This window comes from Vombatus ursinus, unplaced genomic scaffold (genome assembly GCF_900497805.2).
Source record: "Vombatus ursinus unplaced genomic scaffold, bare-nosed wombat genome assembly UNPS02005236.1, whole genome shotgun sequence".
NCBI classification, from domain to species: domain Eukaryota; kingdom Metazoa; phylum Chordata; class Mammalia; order Diprotodontia; family Vombatidae; genus Vombatus; species Vombatus ursinus.
Window position 1 is genome coordinate 178,536 of NW_020945014.1, and position 15,408 is coordinate 193,943.

The 15,408-nt window shown below is 46.3% G+C and overlaps 1 protein-coding gene across 1 annotated transcript; it reads left to right on the forward strand.

The window, feature by feature from the left end:
- Window positions 1–3,001: 3,001 nt before the first annotated feature.
- Window positions 3,002–13,476, forward strand: LOC114030359 (cytochrome P450 11B1, mitochondrial). The gene is made up of 10 exons (XM_027845171.1): window positions 3,002–3,027; window positions 3,100–3,393; window positions 4,406–4,561; window positions 6,940–7,139; window positions 8,922–9,125; window positions 9,670–9,824; window positions 10,646–10,812; window positions 11,795–11,873; window positions 12,424–12,636; window positions 13,308–13,476. Exons 1-10 carry the CDS (start codon window positions 3,002–3,004, stop codon window positions 13,419–13,421), a joined length of 1,608 nt encoding a protein of 535 aa, XP_027700972.1. The 3' UTR covers window positions 13,422–13,476.
- The last annotated feature ends 1,932 nt before the right edge of the window (window positions 13,477–15,408 follow it).

Here is a 15,408-nt window from a genome sequence, read left to right on the forward strand (position 1 = left end):
ACATTAGTCATGATGTATAGAAGAATTAGAACTCATGGGAGGAATCACAAGAAAGAAGAAACAAAACAAAACAACAAAAGAAAAGGAGAGCAAATAGTATGCTTCCATTTGCATTCAGACTCCATAGTTCTACCTCTGGATATGGATAGAGTTTTCCGTCATGAGTCTTTTGGAATTGTCTTAGACCTTTGCATTGCTGAGAAGAGCTAAGTCTATCAAAGCCAGTTATTGCACAATGTGGCTGTTACTGTGCACAATGTGCTCATTTCACTCATCATCAGTTCACATAAGTCTTTCCAGGTTTTTCTGAAGTCTGCCTGCTCATCATTTCTTATAACATAATAGTATTCTATTACATTAATATACCACAACTTGTTCAGCCATTTCCCCCCCCAGTTGATGAGCATCCCCTTGAATTAGATCTTAAACTGTTTTCATCAGCATCACCCTCACCTGGTGGGACCGGCTACATGGAGGGGAAAAGGGCTGCTGAGATCTATGACCAGGTTACAGTCTTATCATGGTTGGTGTTTCTCACATCTGTGTCATTGGGAAGCTGGACTCCCAAACTCCAGGCTTGTCCTGACAGGCATTAACTCATTTACCCTCATACCTATCTAAACACATGTGAGGGATTGTCTGATGTTGGCTACTGCTAAGTGACGGTTGTGGCAAGATGGGGTAGGAACAAGATATTAGGAAGTAACAGGAGCTCACGCTCCCGAGGCAGGGGCTGTGCTAGGCAGAGTTGTGGTGAACTGGGATGGGAACTGGATACGGAGAAGTAACCGGAGCTCACGCTCCCGAGGCAGTGGGCAGTGCTATGTGGAGCTGTGATAAGCTGGGGAAGGAACAGGATACAAGGAAGTAGCCGGAGCACGTGCTCCTGAGGCAGGGGGCTGTGCCACGTGGGAGTGGGATGGCAGAGAATGAGTTCCCTTTGTCTAGTCCCCTCCCTAGGTGCAACGTCAACCCCAGACTCTCCTTCCTGACTTCCTGGGTCACGTACTTTCCCTTTGTGTAGCACTGACCCCAGACGCCTCCTCCCGGTATCTGGGCCTGACTTCCTGTGTCACATGCTCTCCCTTTGTCTATGCACTAACCCCAGATGCTTCCTTCCTGTATCCGGTCCTAGCCTGCTGCGTCACTTCCTCTCCCTTGGTGCGCTTAAACCCAGACATTCCCTTCCGGTATCTGATCCTACAATCAATGACTAGTAGGCGGGCTGAGGAGGATGAGCTAAGTAGGTACTTAAGGAACGGTAGGGATTGGAGCTCGCTCTCTCTTACTCCTGCTCTCTTGCTCTGGCCTTCCTGCTTGGCCTTGCTGTGATGGCCTCTGAATAAAGCTCGAGTGTTTGCACCTCCTGATCGGGCTCGTCTCTGTGTTTATCTGGGTGGGCACCGAAGACTGGTAAGTAGTACGACCTTGGCAGCCTGCTCCTTATAGGAGGAGAGTGCACGGCGTGGCCAGCACAAACACAGCCTCTGAGATCACCTTCACTGTGAACTCACTCTTGAGATATGTTACTCAAATATGGTGTTGTTCAATTGTTTCAGTCATGTCTGACTCTTCCTGACTCCATTTTGGGTTTCTTGGTAAAGATAGTGGAGTGGTTTGCCCTTTCCTTTTCCAGCTCATTTTATAGTTGAGGAAACTGAGGCAACCAGAGTTATCTGACTTGCCCAGGGTCACACAATGTCAGGCTGGATTTGAACTCAAGTTTTTCCGACTTAAGGCTCAGTGCTCAATCCACTGGGCCACCTTATTCTCAAATACATTTTTCTCACTTGACAATCTTACCAAAATAAACTCATCAACTCTTTTTTCTTTTTCTTTCCTCTTTTCTCCCTTCTCTTCCTATCTTTTCTTCTCCCCCTTATTCCTTCACCTCTTTTTTTCCTTTTCCTCTTTCCTTCTCCCTCTTTTACTCTTCTTTCTTCCCTTCTCATTATCTTCATTCTCCTCTCTTTTCTTCTCTCTCCTCCTCTTCTTCTTTCTTCTTCACCTCTTCTTCTTCCTCCTTGTACTCCTTTTAGCTATGTGGCCCTTACTCCAAGGCCAGTTTCCCAAACACCAAACCGCCAATACCAATCCTAAGGCAGGATGGTACTCTCTAATAATATACCTGTGGGATTGCAGGCACCTGCTTCTCCCTGAAGCCTCCAGATCACACCTGTTTCTCTCAGCCCCACAGTGGTTCAAACACCTAACAGCTGCTCCATGTGAGGTAAAGCATTCTCCCAGCTCCTTCCCATTTCCACCCTGCCCAACATCTATTTTTTCTTTTAATTTTAGGCAATTGGGGTTAAGTGACTTGCCCAGGGTCACACAGCTAGTAAGTGTCAAGTGTTTGGTCTGAGGTCAGATTTGAACTCAGGTCCTCCTGACTTCAGAAAAACCTGGAAAGACTTATATGAACTGATGCTGAGTGAAATGAGCACATTGTGCACAGTAACAGCCACATTGTGCAATAACAGGTAGTGCTCTATCCATTGCACCACCGAGCTGCTCCCCAACATCTTTTTAATATTCTAGCCTAGCAAGTCTCAGAGTCTCAGACTTTTGGGTTTTTTTTTTCAAGTCACCTTTGGTGACTTTGTAATAGACACCCATGTGTCTACAAACATGAATGGTGCCCAATGCGCAGCACACACATAGACACAAGCACAAACATGTATGGGCATATGTGAACACATACACATGCTCACAAATATACCCACGTACATCCACAGGAACAGGCAACCACTAGGACTTTTCCTTATCTCTGGTACAATCCTTTGAAAGTCAGTGATGTAATGGAAAGAGCCATGAATTAGGAGTCAGGAGACATGAGTATGAATCCCAGGTCAAGAACTTGCTCATTCCATGACCCAGGGCAAATCACTCCCGTTGTGATTTATGAAAAATGGGACCTATGATGATTTTAAGGTTCTTTCTGAGTCATCTAATAGGATGTCCTCCCTATTTTTATTGTCCCTACTTCCTCTTATGTTTCTACATGGCCCTGGGCCCTGTCCTCATGATGTAGGTCTGGCCTTGACCTTGAATTAGAGATATCTCCTTTTTAAACAGCCTATGGAATAGGCTTGGACTCAGGGACAGCCCAAGATTCAGACAGTGGGAGATGAAGCAAGGAGCAGAGTTAGGGTCACAGCTGCTACAGACCCTATTCTGGAGGCTGGGAGGATGCCGGACACTGAGGACAGGGGCTCTCCAGGAGCCCCTCAGGGAGTCTGAGCCCTTATCTGGTTCTGTGAGGCCCTTTGAGGCCATTCCCCAGAGCCAAGATAACCCCTGGACCAAGATGTTGCGAATATGGATGGACAATGGCTACGAGAATATGCATCTAGAGACCCAGGAGATGTTTCAGAAGCTGGGACCCATCTACAGGTAATAGTTAATCTGACTGATCACTGTTCTTCCTGTGGGCCCCAGAATGGATAAACTCTAACCCTGGTCATAGAGTAAGCCCCTATTCTAGATAAAGATTGATCTCCAACTGATCTCCAATCTATAGGAGTCTTAACACTGGGCCCAAACTGAGTCCTGGACCAGCTAGGTTCTCATGAAGATGAACTATGGGTCACAGGAAAACAGGATGGGAGGGTCGGTAGCTCACTGTCTCCCATTCCACCCATGGAAAAACAGTTCAGACACCATGGCTGGAGGTGAAAACATTGAAATAACATCTTTGGAAAGGAAGCTTGAGAGCTCTTTTTTGCAGGCAGGTAGGCAGTCAGGCAGTGCACTGGATTTCTCTTCTAGCAAGATCCTAATCAGAGAACTCCAGCTCTACTGAGAAGAATTTAGGTTAGACAGAAGGATGACCTTGCTACTTGATTCCAGAGCAAATGAGAAGCATTCTCTCAGTGCCTGGCACAGAGTAAGTGCTTAATAAATGCTTGTTGATTGTTTGTTTGGTGATTCAACAAACTTTTCTTAAGGGTTTGCAGTCTGCTAGGAGGGTACAAAGCTTTTGCTAACTGTGGTCTCTGCTATGATGAAACTTGGAATCCAGAAGGAGGGGTTAAGAAAGAAACACAGAAAACTGTTAATATACAACATTACACTATGCCTGCTTTAGAGAGATGCAAACAAAAGGAAGGGTAAAAGGAGGATGGGGTATGTTACTAACTGGGCTGAATCTGGGAGGCCTTCCTGGAGAGGGTAGCATTTGAGTTGGACTTTGAAGGTTGGAGAAGAGTTCAACAGGGGCTCCATATTAGAGGTCCCTTTGTGGTCCCCAACCTCAAGAGATTCCTACATTGAGAAGACAGTCCCCACTCTCCAAGAAGCCCCAGGCTGAAGGGGAGAAACCAGTACTGCCTATCTGGGAAGTTGGAGGATGGCCAGGGTGAATGCTGAGCCTTGATCCTACCTGGTCCTTTTGCCCAAACTGCAGGGACAAGGTGGGCACTATGAGCACAGTGAATGTGATGATGCCTCAGGATGTGGAGAAGGTGCTGAAAGCTGAAGGAGCAGTTCCCCGAAGGGATCTGGTGTTGCCCTGGTTGATGCACAGACAGATCCGTAAGATCAAGCGTGGCATCTTCCTGCTGTGAGTACCTGGGTAGGGCTGGGGAGCAGTACAGGGTCCCCAGGGAAGGAGGGAGGCCAGAGCAGACAGAGACAGCCAGGGGCTACCCTACTTGTCAGCTGGAATGGGGCACAGAGGAACAGTCCTGTCCTAGAGAATCCCTTGTCTCAGACAGAGACGTGATCCTCCCACCCGCCCCCGGGAGAACCCATCAAGGATGAAAGAAGACGGAGGGAAGGCACAGCGAGCTCATTTTTGGACATTTCAAGAGGTGTCCAAGTATATTACTTGTTCCAGAAGTAGATGTGGAGCTCTGGTCTGATGTGGGAATCAACCCCACAGTGGGGGGAATTGTCACAATGGAACCAAATGGGCTCAGGTCCTGCGATGTAGAGACATCCAGGCAGAGAGCCAAAGGCAGAGCCTTGAGTGAGGCCCGTGAGGCTGGACAAAAGTGAATAACCCTTTCCTGAGACTAAACAAAATTTGGTTGTCTCTCAAGATCAATTTATTATTTAGGCTGAAGTTAGCTTCTTTCCCCTTTGAGACATCAACTTCTCTGATTCTCACAAATGTCAGAGTTGTTTTGATTCCTTGTACTTAATAAGACCTGACATTCCTGTAGCCCCTTCAGGTTTGCCAAGCACATTGCAAATATCATCTCATTTAATTTTCACACAACACTATGAGGTGAGGGCTATCATTATCCCCTTTTTGCAGAGAGGGAAACTGAGGCTCTGAGAAGTTCAATGTCTTGCCCATCATCATTCAGCGAATATGTGTTTGAGGCATGATTTGCCCTCATGCCTCAGTTCAGTGCTTCACCTACCTGCCTTATACTTATATCCCCAGTGTCTTGCGCCTAGTAGGTTCTTCATCTAGTTGGTTGATTGATAGGAAGAGACAAGAGAAGTCATCTAATACAACCCTTATCTATATTGAACAAGAATGTCTCTACATTATCACTACAAAGCAGACGTTCAGCTCCACTTGAAAGCTTCCAATGAAGGGGAACCTATCACCTTCTGGGAGCTAGGTGGCACTGTAGTTAGAGCACTGGGCCTGGAGTCAGCAAGATTGGAGTTCAAATCCAGCCTCCGACACTTACTAGCTGTGTGATCCTGGGCAAGTCGCTTGTCCTCTGTCTGCCTCAGTTTCTTCAACTGTCAAATGGGTTCAATAATAGCATCTACCTCCCAGGGCTGTGAGGATCAAATGAGAAAATATTTGTAAAGTGCTTAGCATTGCTCCTGACACATAATAAATGCTGCTTTATTATTGTTATTATTAATGTTGTTGCTGTTGTTGTTACTGTTATCCTGTCCCACTGTTCCCTCCCAAAGAATTCCCTTCTCCAGGCTAAGCATTCCCAGGTACATCAATCAAGTGTCATGTGATTTAACCCCTCACCATCTCCTCTTTTTCACCCCACACACCCAGTCCTTTTACTTTCTAAAATGTTTGTACCTGTCAGTCAACACCCCAGATACAGCTGGACTAGGTTAGAGTTCAGCCACTCTCTCTCTTTGCTGGTCAGCTTCAAATGCCCAACTGACATTTCTCTTGTCACTGCCTCCACCTTCAGAAGGATGGATTCGATGATTAAGACAAACTGTGAATCTTTCTGCTTCTTTGATTTCTGGCAGTGAGAAAGAGAGAAAGCACAAAGTGATGCTGAAACTGTGGATGAAAGTAGCTGAAGTTCCCAGTTACTATAATATGAAGCCTCGCCATGAGGATCTGTCTTCCTGCCTCCTTGTCTCCTTCTTGCTCCTGCTCTCACAACTGCCTCACTGTTGCATTCCCCCCATTGATCTCTCAAGTCCATGATTTCCTCACAGGTGTAGATCTGCTTAGTACACATGCTACTTCCTTCCTCCCCCCTTTATTTATTCTGCGTTTAATTTTTTTTTTTAACAAAGGTATACTCTTCAAGAGAAGCTAGATGGCACAATGGAGAGTGCCGGTCCTGGGGTCAGGAAGAATCAACCTCCTGAGTTCAAATCCAGCCTCAGACTATGCCATGTCACCTTGGGCAAGTCACTTACTAGCTATGTCACCTTGGGCAAGTCACTTAACCCAGTTTGCCTCAGTTTCCCCTCCTATAAAATGAGCTGGAGAAGGACATAGCAGACCTTTCTAGTATCTTTGCTAAGAAAACCCCAAATGGGGTCACAAAGAGTCAGTCTTGACTAAAGTACCCTTCCAGAGTCATATTTCAGCCAAGAATCCCACACAATGAAATCTCGGTAAAACCTGTCAGAGCGAATTTTCCTTCCTGTACAGGAGTTCTAAGTTCATTTTGTCTATTATCCACAATGGGTGCATTCCTTTCAAAATGTCCCAAGCTGGCAAGGTGTACTCAATTCCTGACCATCACCTTGAACCCTTAATTCCAGGAATGGGAAAGAATGGTTAAATTACCGCATCAAGTTGAACCAGGAAGTGCTCTCCGTAAAGAGTACCGGTCAGTTCGCCCCCTTGGTGACATCCGTTTGCCAAGATTTTGTCCAACAGTTGAATGATCAAATCCAGAAGAACGCTCGAAAGTCTATGACCTTCAACCTCTGCCCCCATGTATTCAGATTCACTACAGAAGGTATGAGGTAGGGGGAAGAGTGGGGTGGGGAGGTGTCTGTTTGTGAGGGGTGGTAGTAATCTTGGAAGACTTCCTTGAGAAAGTGAACTCAGAGCAGGATTTTGAACCAGATGGAAGTGGGTATGAAGTGACTGAAGGTTGTTCCAGCTGAACCAAATAAGACATTTAAATGTGGAAGATGCCTGCTAGTTTGGCATCCCGAGAAATGAGATTGCCCGTGTGCGTTTGGGTGGGGTGAAGGGAAGGAAAGAGAGGGATGTGAGAGTGGAGAAATGAGGTTATTTAAGAGGTCCTAAGGTAGGAGAGGTATTAGCATCTGCTGGTTAAGGAGGTACTAGGTGTGAAGTCAAGGATCTAAGATGCCTGAGTTGACATCAAGTCTGGAGGTGGGTCAGAGTTAGCCTTAAGCCAGGAGAGTAGAAGACAGGGAAGAGAGAGAATGACTTTAGCTCTCCAGTTGACATTTTGGGAAAACGAACCAGTGGAGGAGACATAGAAGAATTGACCGTGCAGGGAGAAGATCTAGAAGACTGCATTGTCACAAGTTAATGAATGAATTAAAAAAACACATTAATGAAGATCTTATAGGGCAGCTAGGTGGCACAGTGGATAAAGCACTGGCCCTTGGAGTCAGGAAGACCTGAGTTCAAACCTAGCCTCAGACACTTACTAGCTGTGAGACCCTGGGCAAGCCACTTAACCTTAATTACCAGAAAAAAAAGAGCTTAATGTAACAAACATTGTGATAAGCACTGGAGATGCTAATAGAAAAAAATGGAAACAGTCCCTGCTTTCAAGGAGTTTATCCTCTAATTGGGGAAGTTATTATAGAAAAGAAAGTTTGGTTGCAGGGAGAATGGGAAGCCCAGAAGTCTTCAGGGTGCTGCAGTCTGAAGGGGCAGATTGCAAGACTCAGGGGTCCTTCAGTTGGCTAGATGAGTTAGTTAATGGTGCTAGAAGTCCAGGGAGCAAAGAGGTAAGGCAGATGGCAGTGCCCAGAAAATATGAAAAGGCAGTAGTACGGCAGATGGTAAGACCTGATGTTCTTCCACCTCACCAGAAAGAATGGCCATGGTGACTTCCATCTCGTCCAATTGGTATGAGTAGCCAAGTTAGGAGAGAGGAATGACAAGATTGAGCAATTGACTATATATCAGGGACGAAGGAAATGTATATGTGAGGATAACTCCAAGGTCACAAGCCTGGGTATCTGGAAGGAAAATGGTGCTCTCTATAGAAATAGGGAAATTTGGAGATAGAACAGGTTTCACATTAGAGATGATAAGTTCTCTTTTGCTTATTTTGAGTCTGAGATGTCAGTGGGACACCAGGGTGGAGATAGCCACTCTAAGTTGGTTCTGTGGCATTAGAGCCCACTAGAATGAGCAGGATAGACACATAAACTTGGGAGTTATGTGTATAGACATCCTAGTTAAGTCAAGGGAGGTAAGAGAAGGTATTGAGAAAGAAGTAAGGAGGGCAGAAGATAGAAGCTTAGGAGACCATATAATGAGAGGGCAGGACATGGATGATGAGCCAGCAGAAGAGACTGAGAGTGAATAGGCTAGAGAGAGGAGCAATCCCTAAGGCAAGGGAGGAGAGGCATGGGCAATGGCAGCAGAAGCTGCCTGAGTCAAGAAGAAATTGGACTTCTGCTCAAGAAAAGAGGAGAGCTACCAGAGTTACCAAGGGTGGGAAGAGGCGAAGGGGCAGTTGGGTACTTGAGTACCCAGGCAAGAGGCACCACTCAGCCTTCTCTCTTTCCCCGCCCCCATCCTGCAGCTGGTACCTACGTCTTGTATGGAGAACGACTGGGATTGCTAAGCAACAATCCAAATCCTGATGGTCTGAAGTTCATCCAGGCCATGAACAACATACTATCTTCCACACCTCTGCTCATCTACACACCCATGGCCCTGACCCAATTGTTCAATTCCAAGACATGGAAACTGCACTTACAAGCTTGGGATGATACTTTCCAGTATGGTGAGGAGGGCATCTTTTGGCCCCCACCCTGGGCCTGAGGAGAGCAGTGGGAAGATGGGGAGTTGAGGGAAGGAAGTGTTAGTGCTGATGTGTTTTAGAACATAGAACATATATTATTTTTTCTAATAAGAGGGAAAATGAGACTATGGAGCACAGAATTTTAAAGTCGGTCCATGTTATGGCATAGAGAGTTAGAGCTGGGAGGAGCCTCACAATAGAGAACAGAAATTCAAATCTTGGATTCCGATCATGGTACTTCTTTGCTGTGAAACTCTGGCTAAATTAATCTCTTGGAATCTCAGTTTTCCCATTTGTAAAATGAAGGAAATAGTATTTGCATTATCTACCTCAAAGGGCTATTTAAATTGGAGAAACAGAAGAATGAAGAGAGGAAGAGGGTAAGGGGTTGGGGGAATAGGAGGGGTAGGAGACTAGAGTCTTATATCAGTGGGGAGAAGAAGAGTGAGATGCCCAGAGTCATGAGAAAAGGGCTCAGTTCTGGTGTCCCTTCAATCTCTTTATTCCAATCTCCATCCTCCTCTAGCTGAAAAGTGCATTCAGAAAATCTACCAGGAGATGTGTTTGAATGGCTCACCCCAATACTCAGGTATCATGGCTGAACTGCTGATGAGGGGTGACCTCTCTCTAGATGCCATCAAAGCCAACATCACGGAACTCACTGCTGGAAGCGTGGAAACGGTTAGGGCTCAACTGAGCAGCGATATCACAGAACCACTCACTCCTCCTAGCCACTTAGACACCCCAGTACCCCCTCAGATGCCTAATGCCCCCTCCAATGACCATCAAATCCTTAGCATCTTCTCCCATGTCTGCTCTGAACTCCCTCATTGCTCCTGTACAGATACCTTTCTCCCTCTACCTCCCCTTTCTAGACCCCCTTTATGTAATGTCTTCCTCCATTAGAGCATAAGCTCCTTAAGGGCAGGGACTGTCTTGCTTGTATTTATATCTCTAGCATTAGTGCAATGCTTGAAACACAGTAAGTACTTATTAAGTGTTTGACTTATCTATATATCTGTCTCTCTGTCTCCTTATCCATCTCTTTCTTCCTTCCTTCCTATTTGTCCACCCATCCGGCCATCCATCTTTTCTGTCTGTCTGTCTATCTATCTATCTATCTATCTATCTATCTATCTATCTATCTATCTATCTATCTATCCAGTCTGTCTTGTCTACCTGCCTGCCTGTCTGCTTATTTGCCTGCCTACCTGACTGCCTTCTTGTCTTCCTTCCATCATTCCTGCCTGCCAGCCTGTCTGTCTGTCAGCTTCTCTGTCTCCTGAGTCATTATTTCTTCCCTTCATCCCTCTCACAGTCTTTACAGTGTTGATCTAATGGCCTCAAGAGAAATGATGATTGTGAGGAGCTCAAGGAAGCCCCTTGGCCTAAAGGGAATGCATGGCCCCTCACCTCAGAGAGCAGTCTGGTCTGAGGGGGAGATGCCAACTCCTGGCTCCATGGGTGTCTTTCTCTTGACCTGAGCCCTACTCCTTTCACAGACCTCATTCCCTATAATATCGACCCTCTTTGAGCTGGCCCGGAACCAAGACCTACAGAGTGCTTTGAGGACAGAGAGTAAGGAGGCAGCGGCACGGCTCAAAGAGAACCCGGAATTATTGGTCAAGGAACTGCCTCTGCTTCGTGCTGCCATCAAAGAGACCCTGAGGTTTGTGGGGTGGGGGTAGAAGGTAGGGAGGTAGAGGAGTGAGGGGGATTGGCTGTAAAACCTAGAGTCAGTGTCCTCCCATGGCCAAACTGGGAAGAAGGAGGTGACTTTGTCTCTAGTGCCTACTTCCCTTTTCTTTCCCTGACCAGGGAAAGCAGGCTTCCAGAGGTGACTGCCTATGAAATTATTTCCCATTAGAGCCGATTTCAAAAAAAAGATGCAAGGTGTTCCTGGTTAAGTCATTTAATTTCTCTGGGCTTCAGTTTTCTCCTCTGTAAAAGTAAAGCAGCTAGTCTAGATGGTTTCTAAAGACTCTAGATCCATGATCCTATGACCTCAGACTCCTTAGGAGAGATGTAGAATACCAGAGCTGGAGGAGACTTCAAGAGTCATCTTGTCAGACCCTTACTCAGGGAAGAAATTCCCCCTAATTCTGTCCTGAAGGCTGATCATTCAGCCTCTTTAATACCTCCAGTGACAGGGAGCTTACTACCACATGCGGTAGTCCATATTTCATGATGGGTCCCCGTATATCTTTGAAGTGCCCCTGTCATTTTAAATTATTTTGAGCTTTACCTTACTCCCTTGTAACTTTCCCTTTTTTGGTCTTATTTCTTTTCTCTGGGTCTATGTGGAACCAATCTGTTATCTCAGCCCAAGTACAGCTCTTCACATATTTGAAGAGAGCCAGTGTAGAACCCTCTGGGCTGAATGGCTCAGTTGCCCTCAATCACTTTCATCTATGTGAAATACCCTCAGACTCCGGATGACCTTGCTTATTATTTGTTTTGGTTTTTTTGTTTTCGATTTTCTGAATGGCTAAAGGGGTTGGAAGGGATACCCTTTAGAAAGGGGTGCAGCCCAGGTTTTAGAGAAAACTTGATCTGATAGGATACGGGAGAGGAAATGGGGGATGGGGCCAAAGGTCACCCCTGGCAGGGTGCAGGAGTGAGTGATCCCTCTTCCTTGTTCCCCTCTTCAGGCTTTATCCAGTTGGCTCTCTCTTACATCGCTACCTGGCCAAAGACACGGTCCTGCAGAATTACAATGTCCCTACTGGCGTGAGTCAACACCACTCTGGCCCCACCTTCCCTACCCTTCTAGACCACCTTCTAATCCACAGCCCTCCATTCACTCTCAGAATCCTGATTTAGAGTCCCAGAGCGTCACACCGAGAAGACACCTTAGAACTCAAACATGGAATAATAGAGCTTGAAAGAACTCAATCTAGAACATAGATCAGACTGGAAATGCAATCAACAAACATTTACTAAGCACCTACTTTGTGTGTAGCAAAGTGCCAGTTTACTATGGATACAAGGAAATCTTGAAGATGAAGGCAGGTACTTTAGTTCTTACCCTCAAGGGGCTTATATTCTATTGGGGGAAAGAACTTCAACCTGTAGAACGCAGAACTGGAAGGATCCTAGAAACATAGACTATTGTAGCTGGGAGGGACTCCAGACTCCTAAAACCCCTAAGAAGACCCCTGAGGATCCTAGGGGAGAAAAATCCACCCAATCCTACCCCTTCCCCCTCTATCATCTTCTTCCTCCCAAGCTCTCATATTGCACCCCAGCCCAGGCCCTAAACATCCTGTCCACCTCACAGACCCTGATCCAGATCCCCCTCTACGCCATGGGCCGCAGCCCGGAGGTGTTTGTCAGGCCCGAACGCTATGACCCCACTCGCTGGCTGGCTGCCGCCTCTGACCCAGGCAACAATCAGATCTCCAACTTCCGCTTCTTGTTCTTCGGCTATGGAATTCGCCAGTGCATTGGCCGCAGGCTGGCCGAGACAGAAATGCTCCTCTTCTTGCACCATGTGAGTGGCCTGAGTGGAGGGCACTCCACCAGGTGGGGGAAGGGCTTGGGAACAGAGAGGGGGTGTTTGGGGACAAGCCAAGACTTTTAGAGCTGGAAGGGACTTACATAGGTCAAATTAGTTCAACCTCAAGTTGAATCTCTAAGCCGTGATTGTCCAGTTTTTGATTGGATATCTGAAGGGACAGGGAGCTCACCACCCAACCTGAGTCACTCCATTTTGCTGTAGAATACCTCTATTTCTTACAAAAGTCTTTTTATGGAGTTGAAACGTTCTTCCCTATGACTTCTACTCCCTGGCCAAAGTCCTACAGCTTAAGATCATGCAAAATAGGTATAAGCCCTTTTTGGAGTATACTTGCTATCCCTTCAGAAATGAAAAGGCAATACTCACTTGCCCCTTTAGTCTATTATCCAAGACAAACATTGCTAGAAATTTAGGAGGAGTAGGGTTAGGGGGTGTCTCTCGGAGGCTCTAAGGAAGTCTTGTAAAGGAATGGTGCAAGAAAAGAGTGGGCTGTGACCCCATCGAGGAGAAAACAGGGGAGTTAGCAGGGGCCAAAGGAAAGTAGCAGACCCCTCAAGAGACAAGGGGAGGACCCCCAGGATTCTCGGAGCCAGAATCTGGGGGTGAATGGGACAATACATTTGAAATTCGTCTATCTGTTTCAGGTCTTGAAAAATTTCCAGGTGGAGACTTTGTGTAAGGACAACCTGAAGCTGATCTACCGCTTCGTCCTTCACCCCAAATCCTTCCCACTCTTTACCTTCCGTGTCCTTAATTAACCTTGCAGCCTTGCCTCAACAAACAGAGGCCCTGCCTAGTGTCGTCCCTTGTCACCTAACCTGGAGTGAGTCTCCCAACCTCTTAGCGTTTGTGGAACTTGAAATAAACAGATCTGGCTTCTGATCATGGCTCTGCTGTTTCCTGGCCCTGTGTCCCTGACCTAACTGCTTCTTGAGTGACATCTCTAAGATGTCTTATTGCCTCTCTTCCACGGGGGAGTTGGATTAAATCATTTCTCAGGCCTCTTCCCGTTCTTCTATTCTAGACTTTCTCTTTTAAGGTCCCTTCCAGGTCCACATCTAAGGATCCTGGAACATTTCCTCTGCTACTACCTTCACCTTTGGGGGTCACAGCTTCATGGCCTTTTTTTTTTTCATTTTAAGTCCTTTGATCCAAATGCAATGCAGGTGAAAGCCAGGAGCATTTGCATCAAGCTTCCTTATTGGTGGAGAGAATGATGGCTGGATGCTAAACATCGGTGAGGGGGGCCAAAGTTAATCTGAGAGCTTGGGAGAGAAGAAACTTTCTTCTTCCTTCTGGCACTGAGAAAAGACATAGGGGGATCCCTCCTCCCACCTCTGTGCCTTATGTATGCATTAAATTCTCATTCTCTGTCCCAATGAGGAGACTCTCATGCAAAAGCTCCAGATTTCCACCTGGCTTACACTACAATTGCTCCCCGTCAACCTCCCATTCCTGCCAATGCCAATGCCTCTCTATTGGAATACTCTTGAGTAACATATCTAGAAGCCAAGCCACTTATTTGAAAGAAAAGAAACTGAGGCTGGGAGATAGGATCTGCTAAATGTTGCTCAGGAAATGAGCTACAACAGGAGCACTCATTTCTCATAGAGGGCTCATTCCCCAAGTCCTCCTTGCCACCTTACCTGGACATGCTGTCTGCACCACTCATGTGTCTATTGGCACACTGTCAGTCAGCTACCATAGCTATCTCTGGCTAGACTATGAGCTACTTGAGGGCAGGGGCCAGTGTCTTAATTAACTCTACTTTCTCAGCAGCAAGAAGAATCATCCTGTACACATTAGCCACTTAATCAATGTGCTTTATATTGAACGTTGAAGGTCCAGATTAATGAGCGGAGATGTGGTGGTGCCTGATGATAACAGGGGAGGTAGCTGGAACTCCTTTCATTGTGTCAGAGGAGACATTAGATTGCCACAGAACCTCAGAATCTCCAAGTTAATCCGTTTTAGGATCAGCATGCTTGATAAGCAGTAATTCAGCCTTGCTTAGGAGACTTCCCATGAGGGAGGAGACACCTACCACCTCACCATAGCAGCCCTTTCCACATTCCCCTTTAGGCTTTCACCTTTCCCATGTCCCAGGAGGAGAGTTGGCTTTGAAGAGTGGGATGGTTTGTGGCTGGTAGAGCTGCCAGGCTGTCATTCCCATGTGCCTGAGGACCAGTCACCTCCCTCTTCTGTCCCCTTCTTTGGTGGTCTTTCCTTTGACACCTGTCTCAACCCCAAACCATGGGATATAGCCTTGCCTCTGCAGAAGAGCCCCACACCTCCTAATTCCAAAAGTCTATGCAGTTAAAAGCTATTCTAGAGGGGGAATAAGGGAAAGTCAAGAGAGAAGGCAAGAAGCATTGGGAAAGACTCTATTATGTTCCAGCCCTTAGTGCAGTGCTTTACAAATTTTAGATCATTGGATCTCATTACATTCAAAAATCATAAAATTAGTGACTATTTGAGCTATAGGGGACCTTTCAGATTGCCTAGTCCAATCCTGCAATACTTTAAAGGGAGAAAACTGGGGCCTAGAAAGGTCAATGACTTGTCTAAGATCACACAACCCCTTTAGTGACAAACCCAGGATTCTAAGTCAGAACTTCTGGCTCTGAGTCCTCCAATTTGTTGAATATTTCTGGAACATTGCTGCCTATTTGTCCATAATTCCTATATCTTTCCTTCCCCTTCCTAGCACCTCCACAAGGTTAAGAAGTCCTGAGGGCAGGGGCC